The following is a 19,739-nucleotide window of genomic DNA, read 5'->3' as shown; positions in this document are numbered from 1 at the left end:
TGCTGCACACGTGGAGTGGTCGGAGTCAGTTTTTCGGCGGCGCACGACTGAGTGACCTTTTTACGCCTCGGAGACTCATTCAGCAGTTGCAGACTGCCAAATTGAGACTCCATGGCTAGGAACCGATCGTATTGCTTTTTAAAGCCAACGGTCAGCTCCTTAAAGCCCTTCCGCGTCTGCCTCATAAAAGCCACCATGTCACTCTCCACCGCACGGCATGCCTCGCAACTGTAATGCAACCCATTACGTTTAGCTATAGCATCACTCACGAGGCCAAAAAATCCAGCGCATTTTGCGTGCACTACGCTGTCGCAGAGCAAGCAGGGGACATTCGGCTGATCGTGAGTGATCTGCTTCTTACAAGTTTTTTTTGCGCAGACCACAGCGTATTCCATTTTTATTATTTATTTATTTGCTCAAGGAAATTTACGAAAAAAAAAAAGAAAATTTCCAAAACAAATTGGTATCAGACCAATGTGCCAGACAACGCTCAAAGTGGAATTGGTAAAAAATGAGAGCAGAGTGGAGAGCGGTTATAGCGAGCGGTACTGAGTAGTAAGTTGAAAGAGAGAGAGAAAGAACAGTTATTGAAGTTGAGGTGATAGCGAGAGAGTGATAAAACAACAAAAGCTACAAGACGAGAGACGAGAGCTGTAATGCAATGTAATTTACTCATGTCATCAACACAAACAGAACAACCCGACGCCGAACAATTTTATGTTCAATAAATAATAATTAAACACAAATCAAAAGGCATGCACTCGCGGAATAGAATAGGTTTCCAGATAGTAGGTGGGTTAGGAATTTATTTAATGTTTATTTAAGAAAACACCGGTTGTTTATGTAAAACAAAGTGAAAATATGCGGAGCGCAAAACAAAAACGCGTCTGATCTACGAAAGAGAACGAACGATTACAACTATAATTTAACGAAAAGTACAAGTTTTTCCATTAGATCGATCCTAAAATATACACAACATTTTTGTTTATACTCGGAGCGTTTTCCGCATTCATGTTAATTCACGGATGGGGGTGTGTTAGTTTTTTGCAAACAAATTAAAGTCTATATATGAAAGCGAAAAGTCGATCGATCCAGTTGATCATTAGGCAATAACTATTTATTACAAATCTTAGTGCTTGAGCACTGGGCATAAGAGAGAGAATACAGTGGCGAATTTAGTACAATAATGGTGAGAGTAAATACAAAAAGTGAGCGTAGGCTCTCTATTTACGAGGGTCATTTGAGTACTCTGTTCCTTAAGGGAGTTTGACCGAACATCCCGGCCCCGTTGAAAGGACTGCTTTCAACATGTTCCATTTGCAGTGCGGAGGTGCACCACCCGTACAAGTCCATCCTTCCCAAGCACAGTAGACTGCACTCGGCCTAGTTTCCAGCGTAGCGGTTGCAGGTTGTCCTCATGGATGATGACCAACGTGCCCTCGGTGAGGTACGTTGAGGGTGCTGTCCACTTCGTGCGCAATTCATTGACGTAGTAGGCATACCATTGCTTCCAAAACCGTTGCTTGACGGCCGTAATCGCATTGTAGCGATCCATACTTGACAGCTTGGTATTGTCGAGGGACCTCTCAGGTAGTGATCGCAATGATTCGCCAACCAAGAGATGACCAACCGTGAGAGTGCTATAATCATTTGGGTCTGACGAAAGCGGCGATAGCGGGCGCGGGATGAGGATCGATTCTATCTCGACGACGACAGTGCTCAACTCTTCAAAGGTGAACCTGGTGTTGGCCAGCGTACGATCCTTTACACTCTTGACTGCCGCTTTCCAAAGGCCTCCGAAATGAGGTGCTCTGGGGGGAATAAAATGGAAATTAATAAAGTCAGATGCGCAAAATTTATAGATTTCATCTTGAGTCTGCTTTAAGAACATAAACTTTTTTAGTTTCTGCAGTTGATTCGATCAAAGGGTCGAGCAGGAGCGAGTCGCGTAGGCTGTAATGAGCCCATCAGTTGTTGTAGCAGCTTTGGTCTATAGCGAACGCAGTGTACACAGGAGCGGACAATTCGACGTGCCAAGTCTCTGGTGTTAACGATCCAATACTCCAACCGAATGAGAACGACAAAGGCTTTATGTCCAGCGTGATAGTTCCGAAGAAGCAAATGGCGAATATAGTTCCATACAAATTTGGACTGACTCGGCAGCAGCAACGAATGTTTTTGACCGTCTGGTAGGTCTGAGTATTCCAATCGTCCACCAACCTTGATAAGCTCGAATCCGTTCACGACTTCTAAAAACGGAGTTTGAAACTTTAAGCTGCCCTTTAATGGTTTTTGCTTCTGAAGTAAACGGATATCCTCTATAAAATGAGTTTGTTGAATGTTCCAAATGAAGCAAAACGAAGTTCATCTGGCGTCGGTGAGGTTGTGGTAAACGTCGATTGCTTCCGACATTTCCTTATGAACCTAATCATCCAAGCAATGAGACGAAGAATATATATGTCCATGTCAACATCAAGTTTTTCACCAGTGGCGGGCCAGTTTAGCGAATCCTCGACTAGAAACGTAGGACCAGAAAACCATGGAGACTTGATCAACTCGCTCACGTTACAGCCTCGCGACAGAATATCAGCCGGGTTTTGATGTTTTGGCACATAGTGCCATTTTCCATCAGAAGTTAAATCTTGAATATCGGACACTCGATTTTCAACAAAGGTCGATAAGGTGACTGAGTGTTGTTGCAGCCAATGCAATACGAGCTGTGAGTCGCTCCAAAAATAAGATGTGATAGTGTGTTTGCTGAATATGGCCTTGACTTAGAAGTGCTACTTGCTACTCTTGACTTAAACAATTCACTCTTAAACAATTTCACTGTGACCTTTCCAAGCTAATTCTCCGCGCGCACATAAACACAGCAGCCGTATGCCCGAATCGATGCGTCGCAAAATCCATGTATTTGAATGCTCCAAGTGTCAGGCTGCAAACAAAAACGAGGTACCGCTAGTGACGACAGTGAATTCAACGATTCCAAACAATTGCTCCATGCGTGGCTTAAATTCTGGGGGACAGACTCGTCCCAGTCGAGTTTCAAAAGCCACAACTCCTGAAGAATGATCTTAGAGACAAGACTAAAGGTGATAGCAGACCGATTGGATCGAATAGCGACGACACAGTAGACAAAATTGTGCGTTTTGTGGTAGTGGGATAGACTTCCTTTGGATTGAATGTGAAACTAAATGCGTCAAGTGTGCTGCTGACTGAGTTTTCTGAAATGTTTATTTCCTCGGTAGATTCATCTTCCATCACGCCTGGATGATTTGAATGCCACTTGCATAATCGAAACTGACCACGAGCGAGAGTTGATGTGATTTCAGTTTTTAGTTTAAACAGTGTATCTATATCATCAGCCTCACACAAAAGGTCATCAACATAAAAGGCAGTTTTAACAGCAGCAGCTCCTAAGGGCCATGCATACTTACAATCCTCAGCCAAGTAATGCAAACTACGAGTTGCGAGAAATGGGGCCGACGCAGTCCCATATGTCACTGTATTGGGTTGGTAGGTTTGAAGATCCGTATTTGGAGATGCTCGCCACAAAATGTACTGGAATTTTCTATCCTTCTCACCCACAAGTACCTGCCTGTACATTTTTGTGACGTCAGTCGTGATGCCGAACCTATGCATGCGCTGTGTCGATGAACATTGTGGCACTCTATGACCGTTTCCAAGACAATTGATGCAGAGACCGAGGCGTTTTGCATTGTCGTACCGTTGGTTGCTGTTCATAGCCTTGAACTGAGCGCAGTTAGAGATTTTATGGCCAGAACTAGAACAAAGTGTACAAGACGGGTTAGTGATAGCAAACGACGAGTTTATTTGTTGATTAGAATGACGATTTGACTTTCGTTGTGACGAAGTACCAGCCGAGTTTCTAGACGAATGGAAAAACTGACAGTGGCGTTCCAAAAGCTGTGTGCATGCTAGCTAGGTTGGCAGAGTTTTGTACTCCTGCGATTCCTTCCACTTGTTCCGAGTTTGCTGATCACACTTTTCCACTATAATAAATATAACCATAGCGTGAACAATATTCTCAGGCTTGCCGATTGACTCCAAAGAGCTTAAGATAGCGGATGCCTTATCCTTTAGGCTGTGAAGCTGCTGACTGTTTGACTTTTCCACAGGTTGTAGTGCAAACAATGCCTCAATACCTTCTAAAAAGTTAAGAGTAGGATTATCAAAACGGCTTTTGAGTTTTTCTAGGGCCTTCGGATAGTTTTCGCATGTAACCTGGAATGCCTGAATTGTATCTAATTGCCGGCCCCGTAAGGCAGGTCAGCAAAAATTAAACTTTTCTATATTGAACAATCCAGACTCACGCACAACAATTTTCTCGAACGAGTGAATGAAATTCTTATAGTTTGCATATGTTCCGTCTAAAGTGGGCAGCGACAACCTTGGTAACGATAACTTCACTGGCGGTGGGTGGTAGTCCGGCGCAACAATGCTGTCGTTCAGGTCTCCTTCCATTTTTTCCTTTATGGATAGCTTGATTTCTATGTATGTATCCTCCAAATCTGCCCGTCCTTCATCATTCGGATTAAGGTCTGCAATATAAGCTTGGACATTTAAAACACTCTTGAAATACGTTTCTAAGATGTTTAACTGATAGCGAAGCTCATCATTGCATATCGGGGTTTCCGATTTAGCATCTACCACAGATTTGATCCGAGTTATATATCGTTATATATTGCTCCGTTTGCGTTTTAAATCTTCGAGCGTCGTCATTTTGTTGTGTAGTGTAATTACGCTGACACAGAACTAAAGGTTCCAAAAATAACGCAGGAAACAACAACAAAAAACGCAGCAAAGCAGCAGCAGCGAATATTGTAATTGTTGCCTTTGTAGCGTTTTCCGCATTAATGTTAATTCACGGATGGGGGTGTGTTAGTTTTTTGCAAACGAATTAAAGTCTATATATGAAAGCGAAAAGTCGATCGACCCAGTTGAGCATTAGGCAATAACTATTTTTACAAATCTTAGGGCTTGAGCACTGGGCATAAGAGAGAGAATACACTGGTGAATTTAGTACAATAATGGTGAGAGTAAATACAAAAAGTGAGCGTAGGCTCTCTATTTGCGAGGGTCATTTGAGTACTTTGTTCCTTAAAGGAGTTTGACCGAACAATTCTGTTTTGGCGTTAGAATGAAATAATGGAAATATGTACATAAAACATCAATAGCCGCGTGATTATAGCCATGTTCGTCCGTCAGTCCGTTCTTCCGTAACGTCTAGACCTCAGAGACTAAAAGAGCTTGAAAATCTGGCTTTTGTTAGCAAACTTCTTTGATATCAGACTAAACCAAGTGCATTTCAACATTTTTCACACCCCCTTCTGCACCTATAAAATCCCCGAAAATCTGTGATATCCACAAGTTTAAAGATACGAGAAAGAGAAAAACGCAGAATCATAAAATTAACAAGTATTTTATATTATACTGTTTCTGTTTTCAAATTAGCATAACTGTTTTGGGAGCTGATTGAATTGAAAATTTCTTTAAACTTAAGTTACATACATATGGGCATTTCGATATCATTTGGTTATTTCTATGCTTAGTAGTAATGAATAAATGTTCGCGAACGTACGCTAAATAAAATATCGAGCATTAGGTTATGTTAGGTTAGGTAGAGGCGACTGCCAAGCTCCCTCGGAGCCCGGCACACTTAGGCCGGTTTCGGCCCGTTGTGATACGGCTTGGGATCGTTCCCTCCCTGCAAGGGAGATTTCATGTCAACAGTTGTCCCATCCCGATGCTCTTATAAAGTTTGCGATCTTTCTGGGACATAACGTAGACATCTCTGAGATGTCGCTCAGAAAGGCAGAGCCCAAGTGTTGTAGCCTCCTTCTGCTGAGAGCTGGACAGGAGCAGAACAGGTGTTCCACTGTCTCCTCCTCGTCCTCGTCTCTGCAGCTGCGGCAGAAATCATTGTGTGGGGCACCCAGCCTGTTTGCGTGGATGCCTACTGGCCAGTGTCCTGTGAGGGAACGTATGACTGCGCTGCATCTTTCCCTGCCTAGTTTGCAGAGCTCTGAGGTGCGCTTCTTATCTATGGTCGGCCATGTTTGCCGAGCTGTGCGACAACGTGGCCCTATTCGCCACTTTTCGTCTGTCAGTCGCTTGTACTGCTCTTTTATGATGAGCTTGCAGGTGGCCATAGGCATACAAATATCCTCCGTATCTTGGAGAAGGGGGGTCGTAGTACCAGATCTGGCCAGCTCGTCCGCTATGCAGTTGCCCTCGATGTCTCGGTGGCCCGGGACCCATATAAGGTTGATAGCACATTGCTGAACCATCTCGTGAAGAGATCTGCGGCACTTCGCCACAGTAGCCGAGTTCAAGGAGATCGCGTTAAGTGATCTGATCGCAGCTTGGCTATCGCTGTAGATGTTTAGATTGGTTGCCGTGACGGTAACCGTGTGAAGGCAGTACAGAGCCTCCCTGATTGCTGTAACTTCCGCTTGGAAGACGCTGCAGTGATCCGGAAGCCTGGAAGACTGCCTTATGTTTAGCTGTGCAGAGTAGATTCCTCCTCTGACCCTGCCGTCCAGCTTTGAGCCATCCGTGAAGATACTTATGGCCCCGTCTGGGCCTAGGAGTGCCTCGAGCCATTCATCTATGTGAGGGATGATGGTGCTGAATGGAGTATCCGTGTGCTCCCTTGGAACTTGATAGTCCGTTCTTGCTGGGACAATGTTTTTTTTATTTAGTATGGATGAGTGACCTATGTGCTGAGGTGCCCATTGTTCAGAGTCTCTAAGACGTATTGCTGCCATTTTTGCCCGCTCCTTTCCTGCAAGGTCAAGGCTCTAGAGGCATAACATGGCGTTTAGCGCATCATTTGGTGTGGTTCGAAGAGCTCCACTGATGCAGAGGGCGGCCGTTCGCTGAACTTTGCCCAGCTGATTGGTGATCGTCCTTTTTGTTAGGGCAGGCCACCACACAGTAACTCCGTAGAGTAATATAGGTCTGACTATTGCCAGATATATCCATAGGAATATGCTTGGGTTCATGCCCCACTTTAGGCTAATAGCTTTTTTGCAAGTGTAGAGTGCTGTCGTTGCCTTCTTCACTCTATCCTTGACATTCAGGTTCCAGTTACAATTTTTGTCAATTACCAACCCTAAGTAGCTGGCACTTTCGCTGAAGGAGAGCCTTTAACCATTTAGTATTGGGGGTTGAGGGGCGGGACCTTGTATTTATTTGTGAATAACACGAGTTCCGTTTTCGAGGGATTTAGTCCCAATCCGCGCGATTTTGTCCATTCGGACAATCGAGCAAGCTTTGCGGTCATTAGGTCGCATAGTGTTTGGGGGTATTTCCCCGCGAAGACAATTGCAACGTCGTCTGCGTATGCCACTACTTTACAGCCCCCCTCTTCCAGGTCGCATAGAATCTTATTGACTGCCATGTACCACAGAAGAGGAGACAGAACTCCCCCTTGCGGGGTTCCTCTGTTGACATATCTTGACTGGGTGGACGATCCCATCGATGATGTCACCGTCCTGCGTATGAGCAATTGATCAATGAGCATCACCAAGTGACGGTCCACCCCCAGGTCAGTCAGGGCTTCTGTAATGGCGCCCGGTGTGATGTTGTTGAAGGCTCCCTCGATATCGAGAAAAGCTATTAGTGAGTATTTTTTGAGATGCAGAGATTTTTCTACACTCGAGATCACTTCATGAAGTGCCGTTTCCGTGGATTTTCCTTTCCGGTAGGCATGCTGCGCACTTGAGTACAGCTGGGGACTTATGGTTGTCCGTAATTGTAACCCGATAAGTCTCTCAAAGGTTTTGAGTAGGAAAGACGATAAACTGATTGGTCTAAAGTCTTTCGGGGTTGAGTGTGAGGCTTTGCCTGCTTTAGGGATGAAAACTATCCTAGCCTTAAGCCATGCTTGCGGTATTGTGCATACCGCCAGTATCTTCCGGAAGATACTATGTAGCCAGTTGATGGCCGTATCCCCGGCCTTCTGAAGTTGGGCCGGGATTACCTGGTCCGGGCCTGGCGATTTAAACGGGTTGAAGCTGTTTACTGCCCAACTTATGTTCCGTTTTGTAAGGATATGGTCCATCGATTCTACCGATCCCTCTCCTTGGAGGTGTGTCGGCTCGGTGGTTGTGCATCCGGGGAAATGCGTGTCGAGCAGAATGTGTAGGGACTCCTCACTGGAGTTGGTCCACGTACCATCATTCTTTTTGAGATAACCTTCCGAAGGAGTAGTTTTTGAGAGAATTTTCCGGAGTCTTGCGGCCTCCGAAGTTTTCTCGATTTTGGAGCAAAACTTTTGCCAGGAGGCTCTTTTAGCCTTCCTCGTTTCCTTTTTGTATTGTGCTAGACTGGTTTTATAGTCTGCGCAGTGAATATCCTCCTTAGCTCTTGTGGCTCTATTGAATAGAGTCCTACAAGTTCTACAAAGGGTGTCTAGTTGCTTAGACCACCAGGGGGGTTTCTTTTTCCCCCTTGGTCTGGTAGAAGGGCATGCTGCCTTGAAGGCTTTGTTGCACGCTTCCGTAAACCTGTTCACAAGACGGTTTAGGCTGTCTTTAGTGTTCGGGCAATTAGGGGCGTTAGGAGGGAGTAGCTCCTCCAGGGTTGTGTTATATTTTTCCCAGTTGGCTTTTCTGGGGTTGATATAGTCGGTTGGTTTGGGAATATCGAAGGATAATATCGTCTCGATATACCTGTGGTCCGAGAAGGAGTGGTCTCCTAGGACTCTCCAGCTCTTGATTGTGTCCAGCAGTTTGCTTGACACTAGCGTGAGGTCAATGACCTCCTGCCGATTTTTAATTATAAATGTGGGGTCGTTACCCCGATTGCATATGAATAAATTTGAGTTCAGGATGAAGCTGAACAGTGACTCACCCCTTACATTCGTATCCTTGCTCCCCCATTGGGTGTGGTGGGCGTTGGCATCGCAACCTATAAGTGGGTCTTTGTCCGTCCTTTCGCTGTCGCTGGCTATTTTGCGAACAAGGTTGTTGGGAGGATCATCCTCCTCGTGGGCCATATAGGACGCCACCAGCCTGAGATGATTCCCGTTTAGCTGTAGGCTTGCCGCCGTGTTATCGCCATCGCTATAATTATGAAGCAGAAATATATTTAAGTGCTTTCTCTAAGCGTCTAAGCGGAGTATGAGAGCAGCCGATGCTGCTTTACAGTGGTGGAGATTTATTTGAAGGATCGTTAGGACCATCTTCAAGATTCTCCACCACCGTGATGTCTGCGTCCGAGTCGTCTAAGACTCTCTCTCGGCACATTGACTCAAAGTCGAGCATCAGCTCCGTCTCCGAAGAGAAGCCTTCCTGGTCTGGCTCCAGCTCGTCCTCAGGCGCTTCGAGCTCCGCAGCGACATCCTGCACGTCTGGGTTGACGACAGAAAGCGCCGCGGCCGCCGCGACCGCTTTGTACACCTTGATGGTGACCGAGCTGAAGCCGAAGTTAAGCTCGCCTTTTGCTGTCTCTATCGGGGCCAGCGACTCTTTATTGAGAACGAGCTCTGCCTGGTTAGTCGTCAATTGTCTATTGGTTAAAACTGCTAAGTTTTATTCAGTTTGGAAAATAATATCGGAACAAAAGTATATTAATATGAGTTTATATTAACTTTTAATTATTTGGTTTGGTGGACTTTTTCCTGGAAATGCCCATATAAACAATAATCATAGAAAAACAAACAATTGCATTTTAAAAAAATTTGAGATTCGGAAAAGCAAGTCTATCAGAAAAGTGAGTTCAATTCCAAGATTTTTTGTACATAGTGATACATAGCGCACTATATAGATTAATTAAAGCTTTCAGCTCTTAAAACATGTTTTCAGTGAAAAGTACTATGAAATATTGAAAAAAATTTAATTAATAAATTTTTATCAAAATATGTATAAAATAATCGCATTAATGTTATTTTTCTTTATAACATAGCCCCCGAATTTTGGTGGTTTGGGTCTGAATAATACGCAATATGGAAGACTTTGTGAAATAGTTGGTGCCAACGATTTAGGACTTGGAATAACGATCGGCGCACACCAAAGTATCGGATTCAAAGGAATACTTTTGTATGGAACACCTGAACAAAAGGAAAAATACTTACCAAAAGTATCCACCGAACATGTCTACGCTGCATTTGCACTCACTGAGCCATCTTCCGGCTCGGACGCAGGATCAATTCGATCCCGTGCAGTAAAAAGTGACGATAAAAAATACTATGTGCTAAACGGTTCCAAAATCTGGATATCCAATGGTGGAATAGCTGATATTATGACTGTTTTCGCGCAGACTGAACTCGTGGATTTAAAAACAGGTGAAAAAAAAGACAAGGTAAATATGTTTTATTTTAAAATCTTACTTTTTTTAATCTTATGAATAAGAAACACTTTTGTAACAGTTCGGAAAAATTTATTATAAAATTAACAAAACATTTCAAAGCAAAAAAATCTCATTGAGATTACATGAAGCTTCATGTCAAGGGCGCGCTGCGTTTTCATGTCTATTTAAGAAATAATTAATTTTACATAAGTTTAATTGTTCATTACGCTCAACAAATTGCATATTTCGTCTTTCGACAATCCACATTCCTTATGTCAGCTTATATAAAAAGGCCGTCAACAATGTTCTGTTAAATATTATTATTACATATCTTTTTGTCATCCGACATGTTTTGATTAATTTTCGTAAGAGGGTATTTTTGAAATACTCAACAGATTTCATGTTCTATTTCTCGGTTAACAATTTCACAAAATTTTGTCGATTTACTTTTGAAATCACATAAGTTGGTGCTCCCGTTTTTACATTTCGCAAGATTTTGAAATTAAAAGTAAACAGCTTTTTATACTAATCTTAACTAATCTTAATTGCAAAAGGGAAACAAAAATAGAAGACTTATTGATGCATTAACATTTGACACCATTACCAGGGAAATTTAGCTTGTGCTTTCACAAAAAACTTTTTCTTAAACCAACCTCGACAATAATTGGTCAGGGCAACAACACTTTTCGTTTTCGTGAAAACAGTTAACGCAGTCTGATTTGGTTGTCGGAACGTTGGCAAGAAATACATTCATGCTGTTACTCACAGCTCGTCAGGCATGTTAAATACAGAAGTGTTGCATACAAGATGTCTTGATCTTCTTAAATCGCGCACTTTCTGCAGTCGTATTGCTTCAAAATAAGCAATTGAAAAAATAAATTTTTATCACGGTGTATATTTTCGAAGCAATGAGGGCAGCTGTTTTTGTTTGCCAGAATGGCATTTCCGTTGAAAAGTTCACCAACAACCAAATAATTAAAAGCTAAATGAAACCCAGTTGCATATACCTGTGTCCCGATATTAGGTTGTAAACTGAATAACTAATTTAACCAATTGGCATTCAATTTGATTAACTTTGATTTGAAAACGTATTCAAATAAGCCAAATTTCTCTTATACCAAAAATACCGAATTTTTGGTATTTTTATATTTTTTCCCATAAGAAAGATGATTGGTCACTTTAGAATATGTTATGTTTCGCAGATTTCTGCATTTTACTAAATTAAGCCAAAATAAAAAAACTTGTTTGTACTGAAAAAGCGTACCGCGACCCGCGGAAAGGCCCATAATCAAATAAAATATGAAAACACAAGAAATAATTTTTATCAACTTTTTCTGAAAGATGAAAAAGGAAGCACTATATAATACGCAACATTTTTGAAAATTTAAAAAAAAACCTTGTTTAGAAAAATCAACACAATTAATTAATTTGTAAACCCCCAGATCTATCAGAAAAATTCGGTTTGGTTCGTGGAGTAAACAAAAGTTTGATTTTTGTTGCCTAGTGTTAGTGTTCACTTAAAATTAAAATTTCGAATTTATTGTGTTATTTTCAAAATATAGTTTATAATGATTACGGTCCTTGATATATAGTAGTGGTTACATTTTTCGGTTTTGGATTGACTTTTGTGTACAATTTTTAACCCCCGAAACTAGATTTGATTGTTTTTAAATATTTTTGTAACAGTTTGTAACATTGAACTCAACCTTGTATTGTTTTTAAAATTAGGTAACTGCGTTTATTGTGGAACGATCCTTTGGAGGAGTTACAAATGGTCCACCAGAAAAAAAAATGGGAATTAAAGCATCAAACACTGCGGAAGTTTACTTTGAGGACGTAAAAATACCTATTGAAAATATTCTTGGAAAGGAAGGGGACGGATTTAAGGTTGCTATGAATATTTTAAATAATGGTCGCTTTGGAATGGGAGCAACGCTCTCCGGAACGATGAAGAAATGCATTGAAATTGCCACTTCTCATGCTAACAACCGTGTCCAATTTGGACAAAAACTTAAGAACTATGGATCTATTCAAGAAAAATTAGCACAAATGAGCATACTTCAATATGCCACAGAATCTATGGCATTTACTATATCGCAAAACATGGACAATGGGAGTCAAGACTACCATTTAGAAGCCGCTATATCAAAAATATATGCAAGTGAAAGCGCCTGGTACGTTTGCGACGAGGCTATTCAAATTCTGGGAGGTATGGGATTCATGGTGGAAGCTGGACTTGAACGAGTTTTACGAGATTTACGCATTTTCCGGATTTTTGAAGGCACAAATGACATTCTTCGTTTGTTTATAGCACTGACCGGAATTCAATACGCAGGATCACATTTGAAAGAACTGCAAAGTGCTTTTAAGAATCCATCAGCTAATTTGGGCTTAATATTTAAAGAAGCTTCAAAGCGTGCTGCATCTAAAGTTGGTCTAGGTGGCTGTGATTTAAGTTCTCACGTAGCTCCTGAGCTTCAGCCCTATGCCAAGAAAACTGAAGAATGTATAGACCTTTTCGGTCAATCAGTTGAAGTGCTATTATTACGCTACAATAAAAATATAGTAAACGAGCAATTTATATTAAACCGACTGGCAAACGCAGCTATAGATATATACTCTATGGTTGTCACACAATCACGATCATCTCGAGCTTTAAATCTAAATCTTCCAACTGCACAGCATGAAGTTTACTTGACTAAAGCTTTAACCATACAGGTAAGTGGATATGACATAAAATGAAATAAACAGAAAAAATAAAAACGAGCTAGAATGTTGTGAGTCTTGTCAAAGGACCTTGACTGTATTCATATAACCAATACTCAGTCAATCACAATGGTGATTGAGTTAGCCACGTGGCTCACATTGGCGGCTCAGGAGGTCATTGAGCGACGGGAAATAGTTTGCTTATTCTGCTTATTCTTATAGAGATCCCAATTCCACAATATGGTAGAAGTGGCGATTCTCTATGATTATGAATTTTCTGTTCTCTCGCGTGTACGATGACTGCTCTATACAGCCGACACGACAAACCCGCTTCGTGTCTTTCTCTGTTCTTACTTTCATACAATTCCTACTATTCCTGAGGTACTAGCAAAGGTTTCATATATTCTAAGCTGCAAAAGTTTAACTTTTGAATTAATAACTTCGGAACGACTAAAGATATTTTTATAAAATAAAAGACTTCCAAACTGTAGTCTGCACGGGAACGAGGTACTACGATGTCTAGAAGCTTACCGTACATTTTCCGATTCACACATATTTGCTTCCAAAAAATGTTCAAATTTAATTTTTCATATCCAAAAAGTATTTGTATACCCTCCACTTGAAGAGTATTTAGATTTGTAGTGGCAGTGGATACAGTATTTACATATATTCTTGATCAGTGTTAATAGCCGAGTTCTGTCCGTCCGTCCGTCCCGATGAGCGCCTAGATCTCAGAAACAAGAAGAGCTGGAGCAATTCCATTTAATTCAATGCAATCAATTCCGACTCCTATGATACATATTACACTGAATCAAGTTTGATTCAAAATTTTGCCACGCACCACAGTGGGTGATTTGCCTGATCTAACGTAACTAAATTAATAACTCAAAAAAAAAGAAGGAGAATTATGAATTATTATACAACTATAATTATATTATGAATCCTTCAAGAAACATCATTCTTCTAATTTTGTACAAAAGATTTTTGAGAATTTCGAATTCGAATCGTATTCATCTGATTCTTACGGCTTCCTTGTCAAATAAAAATGCTTTGGTGCAGTTATTTATTGACCTTTTGCATAAGCTTGTTATTACTGGATCTGAAGAAACTAAGAACGAGTTCATTACATCCTCCACTTTATTTAATCGCAAATTTGTTCGAGTATGCTTAAGCCGAAAATTGCGTAAACTTTTGTTGCTTGCTTCCAAGGCTTCTTCCGACATCATGCCCATCGGAAGTGGTACTTGCTATTATAACGGCTCCATAAATTGATATTTTGTGTACAAATCTGTGCGGTTTCCAATGCGTATTCGCGAGTCTCTTTATTAGATCATGGCTTACTTCGGTAAATTGAGCAGACAATTGTGAATTTTCAAAAAACCTTCCACCCGTAACAATCTTCTAACAACACTATTGGTGTTGCCAGAGCCTTGCATGGGAATGTTTATTATTGATGACATTTCGACTGTGAACCTGTCTCTGATAGCTGCCTTTCGTTGACAAACTATGCCTTTGTCTGAGGCACGGATCAACCACTTTTAAATTGGTAGTTGATAGCTATACCTCGGATTTGGCATATTTGCATATTTTCATCAGATTGTTACCAAAATTTTTATTTAGACGTTTGATCATTCAAATATAACGAATTTGAATGCATATCGAAAATATGCAAAACATATGCAAAATATATGCAAACAAAATATGCCAAATATATGCAGCATATGCAAAATATATGCACACGAATTTCATCGAAATATTGAAGCAATACTACTTTCTCTTACTGTACTGTTACTGTTCTTATCAGTTTGATCTCTGGCGTTATTTTAGGCTATTGATTTGCGCGTTTGCTTTACTTTTCTACAGTCTTTGAAGTGAAGTGTAGTGAAATGCCGAAAATCAACAGGTATAAAAGAAATTTGTTAGGAAAGTGGTTTAACAGCCTTTCCGAAAAGTGTTTAAAAATTGTTCGAAATGATATAATTTGTGCTACTTGTGACAAAAAGGTGAATTTTCAATATTCAGTCTTTTGCGTACGTTCTAACACTTTTAATGTTTTAGATTCCTTGCGAAAAAAATTTCAATTGCAGCAGCATATTGCTACTGTACTTCACTGAAGGTCCAAAGCATCCAACGAAAATGCGCCTACTTCCAGCAACACGTCAAGCAGCCTTTCAGATAATTCAAACGAAGAATTTAAAATGGATCTTTGTACAGCGTTGATTGCGGCAAATATACCATGGAATGTGCTTAGTAATGGTAACTTTAATAATTTTCTGAAAAAATACACCGGGCAACAAATTCCTGATGAGAGTACTCTCAGAAAGAGTTACTTGGATAAATCCTACCAACAATCTATCCAAAAAATTCGCGAAAGTATAAAAGACGAAAACGTTTGGATATCAGTGGACGAAACTACGGATAAGCAAGGGCGATATGTCGCAAATTTGATTATAGGAACATTAAGCGAAAAGGAATCTTCATCCTCATTTTTATTGTCCTGTAAACAGTTGGAAAAAGTAAATAATGCAACTGTTTCTGGATTAATGAACGACAGCATTCGTATATTGTGGCCTCACGGGAATGAGTTAAAAGTTTTCTTACTCTTAACTGATGCTGCGGCATATATGACAAAAGCTGGTAAAACTTTAAAAGTTTTGTATCCGAATCTCATACATGTTGTTTATACGTTTATATCTTGTGTGAAAAAATTTGCATAATAGCTCCACTCAGAGTACAACGCTACAAACAAATACTCAATAAGGAGTTACCATCAGAACCGATCATAACCAGATGGGGTACATGGTTGAAGGCGGCATCATTTTATGTAGATAAAAATAAAAGAGGTACTATGTTTGTCAACAAAAAAAAATTTTAGTTTGGTAAATAAAAAGATTCTAAATTTTTATTTTAGGTCCTTGAAACACTGAACCCAGAACATGCTGATTCCATTAAGCTGGCGAAGGAGCTGGTAGAAAACCCACAACTACATCAAGAATTCATATATATAAAATCCCACTTCGAGAGAGTTGCCGAAATAATAAGAGCATTGGATACGAAGGCGCTACCATTAGAAAATTCAATGGACTTATTCAAGGAAGCTGAAAATATTGTCTATAACATAACTGGTGATTTTTGAATGGATTTAAAAAAGAAATTTGAAGCAATTTTGAAAAGAAATCCTGATTTTAAAATCATTTCAAAAATAAATAGTATATTAACTCTAAATGCTGAAGATCTGTCTGGAATCGAACCAGTCGCAAATCAAAATATAATAAAATATAAATTTGCTCCAATTACTTCCTGTGACGTTGAAAGAAGCTTTTCCGCGTACAAAATGATTTTTGGAGAGAAACGTCAGAGCCTCTTAATAAATAATTTAGAGAAAATGTTAGTTGTTTACTGCAATACAAATTATTTCTAATAAACTTTAAGCCTTTATTATATCGTATGTTTTAAGTATCTAGTTTAATAGCAGAAAATAAAATTTCAAAACCTATACTACCTTCTAAATCGCTTTTAAATTTTGTTTGATTTGATTAACATATTTACATATGTTGCATAGTTGCATATTGTTGCATTTTTTGCATATGTTTTGCATAATTTGCATATACTTTGCATATTTTGCATATTTTGGCTTATGCATTTCATGCAAATATGCAAAAAAAATTAAAATATGCAGATCGTTTTCAAATCTACTGGTTATGAATTAGTGGACTGTATAATCTTTTAATATATTGAGCTTATTTATTTTCATATATTGGTTATTTAATATGGGTGGTTATGTTACACATGTATATGAATAGCGGGGGGTGTCTATGATGCGGCGGTATAAACTATGCGTGCGGTTGGGTTCATCTAGAAATTTCGACTAACTTCCACTCCACAAAAGAAGTCGAGCCAAAAGGGAATTGAAAGATCAGGCGATGCGACGGTCCAATGCAAAACGGTACACATCGTTGTATGCGTGTGCAGCTGCGGGCTTTAGCTATACGTGTGAGAACATTACAGCTATGTTTTAGACACGAGCAATAACAACACAGCTATGCGCGTAAAAATAGTTACCTAAGCGGTGCAATACACTCATGAGTGTATGAATAGGGCAGTTGTAATATACATGAACATTGAACTAAAAACTACGAGGCTCATTTCTCAACATACCGGCCCCCCTGAACGACTGTTCAGAACAAGGGAAGCACAACAAGTTTGGTAATAGGTCTCTTCTAAACTCCTCGGCCTGTTTTGACGGTGACCACTCGAACCCTCTCGTCTTGGCCAGGATGAACTTCGGTGATTCGCCCAAGCAGCCACTTGCTAGGCGGTTGATTCGGCTCCTTCAGTACCACAAGAGTGTCCACGGTTATGTCGGTGGACTCCTGCTGCCATTTCGTGCGAGGTTGCAAGGAAGTAAGGTATTCCAGACTCCAACGTTTCCAGAATCCTTGAACCTTGGCTTGCAGTTGTCTCCAACGCTGCAGTCTGTTAATGTTGACGTCTAACAAGGACGGCTCCGGCACCGACATGTGAGGTTGACCTGTAAGAAAATGAGCGGGGGTAAGGGGATCCAAGCTGTGATCGTCGAAAGTCAACGCACTGCTACCAATTACTCGGCGAAGGTGGAGTTTGATAGATCGTTCGCCTGTCTCCCAAAGACCTCCAAAATGCGGGGCAGACGGCGGAATAAGGTGCCAGTTGATTCCCTGACTCGTCAGAAAATTAGCAATTTCCTCGTCCTGACTTTGAGATACAGCTATCCGTTAGTTCCTTTCTGGCTCCATGGAATGTTGTGCCATTGTCTGAGTACAAATCGGATATGGGGCCACGTCGATACCAAAACCGTTTGAAGGCGGCGATAAATGCAGGAGTCGTCAAATCACTGACGAGCTCGATATGAATTGCTTTGGTGGACAGACAAGCAAAGATGGCAAACCAAGCTTTGCCAAACTTCGGTATCCGACCTGCTGATGTCTTGATGGTAACTGGTCCAGCGTAATCCAATCCAAAATGTAGAAAGCAGCGGGTGGGCTGAACGCGAAAGGCGGGAAGATCAGCCATGAGTTGTGTGCTCCTTCCTTTGCGCTGGAGGAAACATATCTTGCAGTTGAATACAATTTTGCGGACTATGTTACGGGCTCCAAGGATCCAGTACTTCTGTCTCAACGTGTGGAACATAAATTCGACTCCAGCGTGTAAGGATGTGACGTGCTGGTGTCTAGCTAATAAAACAGCGACTGGTAATTCCTTTGGAAGAAGTGTGGGATGTTTTGCATCATAGGTTGCCATCGAATTTTCAATGCGTCCTCCTACGCCCAGAATTCCTTGGTCGTCAACAAATGGAGTGTAGTGAATCAACTTGGATTTTTGAGAAAGGGCTTGTCCAGTGCTCAGCTGTTAGTACTCCACTTGGAAGAACTCCATCTGGAAATGTTTTATTATCCTAGAGCGGGCATATTCAAGCTCCCATGACGATAAAAACGATGACAGGCGGTCCTTGCAACGAAGTCGATGTACAAAACGAAAGCAATAGCTAATTGTCCGCAAGAGATGTGACCAGGAGGAAGCCTCGTTGATCATACAATTAAGATCATTTCCTTCATCGGAAATGTGTAGATTAACTTGGGGCTTGACCTTTACTTCCATCCGCTCAGCGTCCTCAGTCGACAGTGCGAACTTTGTCTTAGCAGGTGGCCAAGTGCGATGTGATTGGGAAAGCCACGGTGGTCCATTCCACCACAGTTGATGTTCTACCAGATCCTTTGGTAGAAGTCCGAAGGATTGTCCTCAGTGCGAATGTGTTGCCAGCAGCTACGTGGGCAAGCTTCCAGAATCTCAGCTGTGCGATTGCCAACATAAGTGTTCCAAGTCCGTGGGGGTGATGAGATCTAATGCAGTCCAATTTCTGAGTCGGACCAACACGAAATACTGGAAATAGCAAGAGTTAGAGCTTGCGGCAGTGTGGACCCCATCGGCGGAGCAGAATCCTTGCTCTGATGTTGGACGATGTACACGCCATCGTTTCTGCGGGTGTGCGTATGAACGAAGTGTTTCTCAGCGTGCTCACTAGCATCGGTGGTAACGTTACTTGGTTTAACTTGTTCCTAATCCATGATCGATCGATCTAAAGAGTCCAGATCCTCGTGAGCGTGATGTGCTAGTGCGTGGGTGTACCAAATGTAGGGTCCGCTAAGGGTAGATCACGAATCTCTTCCCACATCGGAGTGTTCGACTCGATCCGCTGGGCTGGAATCGAGGAGGTTAAAGTGTTCATAATCAGACCTGTGATCACCACTGAGGCTGAGCTTGTGCGGGAGAGCAACGTGAATGTGGCGCGACCTCTAGTAACCCCAGCAGGGTTTGCGCCTAGACCAACCACTGGTATATGAGCATGCGTGCGCGGCAATCCGATTCGTTGAATAAATGATTCGGCGACCATCGTTATAGTTGAACCAGTATCCAGCAGTATCCTGCAGGTTGTCTCGTTGCCCCAGGAGTCGATTATCTGTTAATAATGGTACTTAGTTACTAAAGGCGGAAAAAGATAAGTTAAAAGTTAGATAAATTTAAATGATTATAAATATTGCATGCAATTAGTTTAAGAGACAGTTCAGGGGATAGGGTTTGACAGAGGGAGTTATAATTATGGCATAAAACCCTAAAAGGTTCATGATCAGCATAATTAGACCTACATATGGGTAGACGGATAGGCCTAAAAGTACGGG

At 41.2% G+C, this 19,739-nt stretch overlaps 1 protein-coding gene and 1 long non-coding RNA gene across 6 annotated transcripts in view; both read left to right on the top strand.

Moving 5' to 3' along the window:
- The window catches only part of LOC117188910 (very long-chain specific acyl-CoA dehydrogenase, mitochondrial), a 29,316-nt gene that overhangs the window by 7,762 nt on the left and 1,815 nt on the right, over positions 1-19,739 (top strand). For 2 of the 3 annotated variants that reach the window (XM_033393485.1, XM_033393486.1), the window contains 2 exons: positions 9,934-10,329; positions 12,046-13,035. In XM_033393485.1, coding sequence (XP_033249376.1) covers positions 9,934-10,329; positions 12,046-13,035 — 1,386 coding nt within the window. The remainder of the gene's footprint in view (positions 1-9,933; positions 10,330-12,045; positions 13,036-19,739) is intronic. The other variant, XM_033393487.1, reaches the window with a different exon arrangement.
- On the top strand, positions 13,043-16,519 carry LOC117188913. 3 transcript variants are annotated; one of them, XR_004472957.1, is made up of 3 exons: positions 13,043-15,026; positions 15,082-15,866; positions 15,935-16,519. It is a non-coding gene; the product is annotated as an uncharacterized LOC117188913 (long non-coding RNA). The 3 variants fall into 3 exon arrangements; XR_004472956.1 differs by having other exon boundaries at positions 13,043-15,660; positions 15,744-15,866; XR_004472955.1 differs by having other exon boundaries at positions 13,043-15,866.

Source organism: Drosophila miranda, chromosome 4 (assembly GCF_003369915.1).
Source record: "Drosophila miranda strain MSH22 chromosome 4, D.miranda_PacBio2.1, whole genome shotgun sequence".
Classification (NCBI taxonomy): domain Eukaryota; kingdom Metazoa; phylum Arthropoda; class Insecta; order Diptera; family Drosophilidae; genus Drosophila; species Drosophila miranda.
Note: the sequence above shows the minus strand (reverse complement) of the source record. Positions and strands in the feature narration are given on the sequence as shown.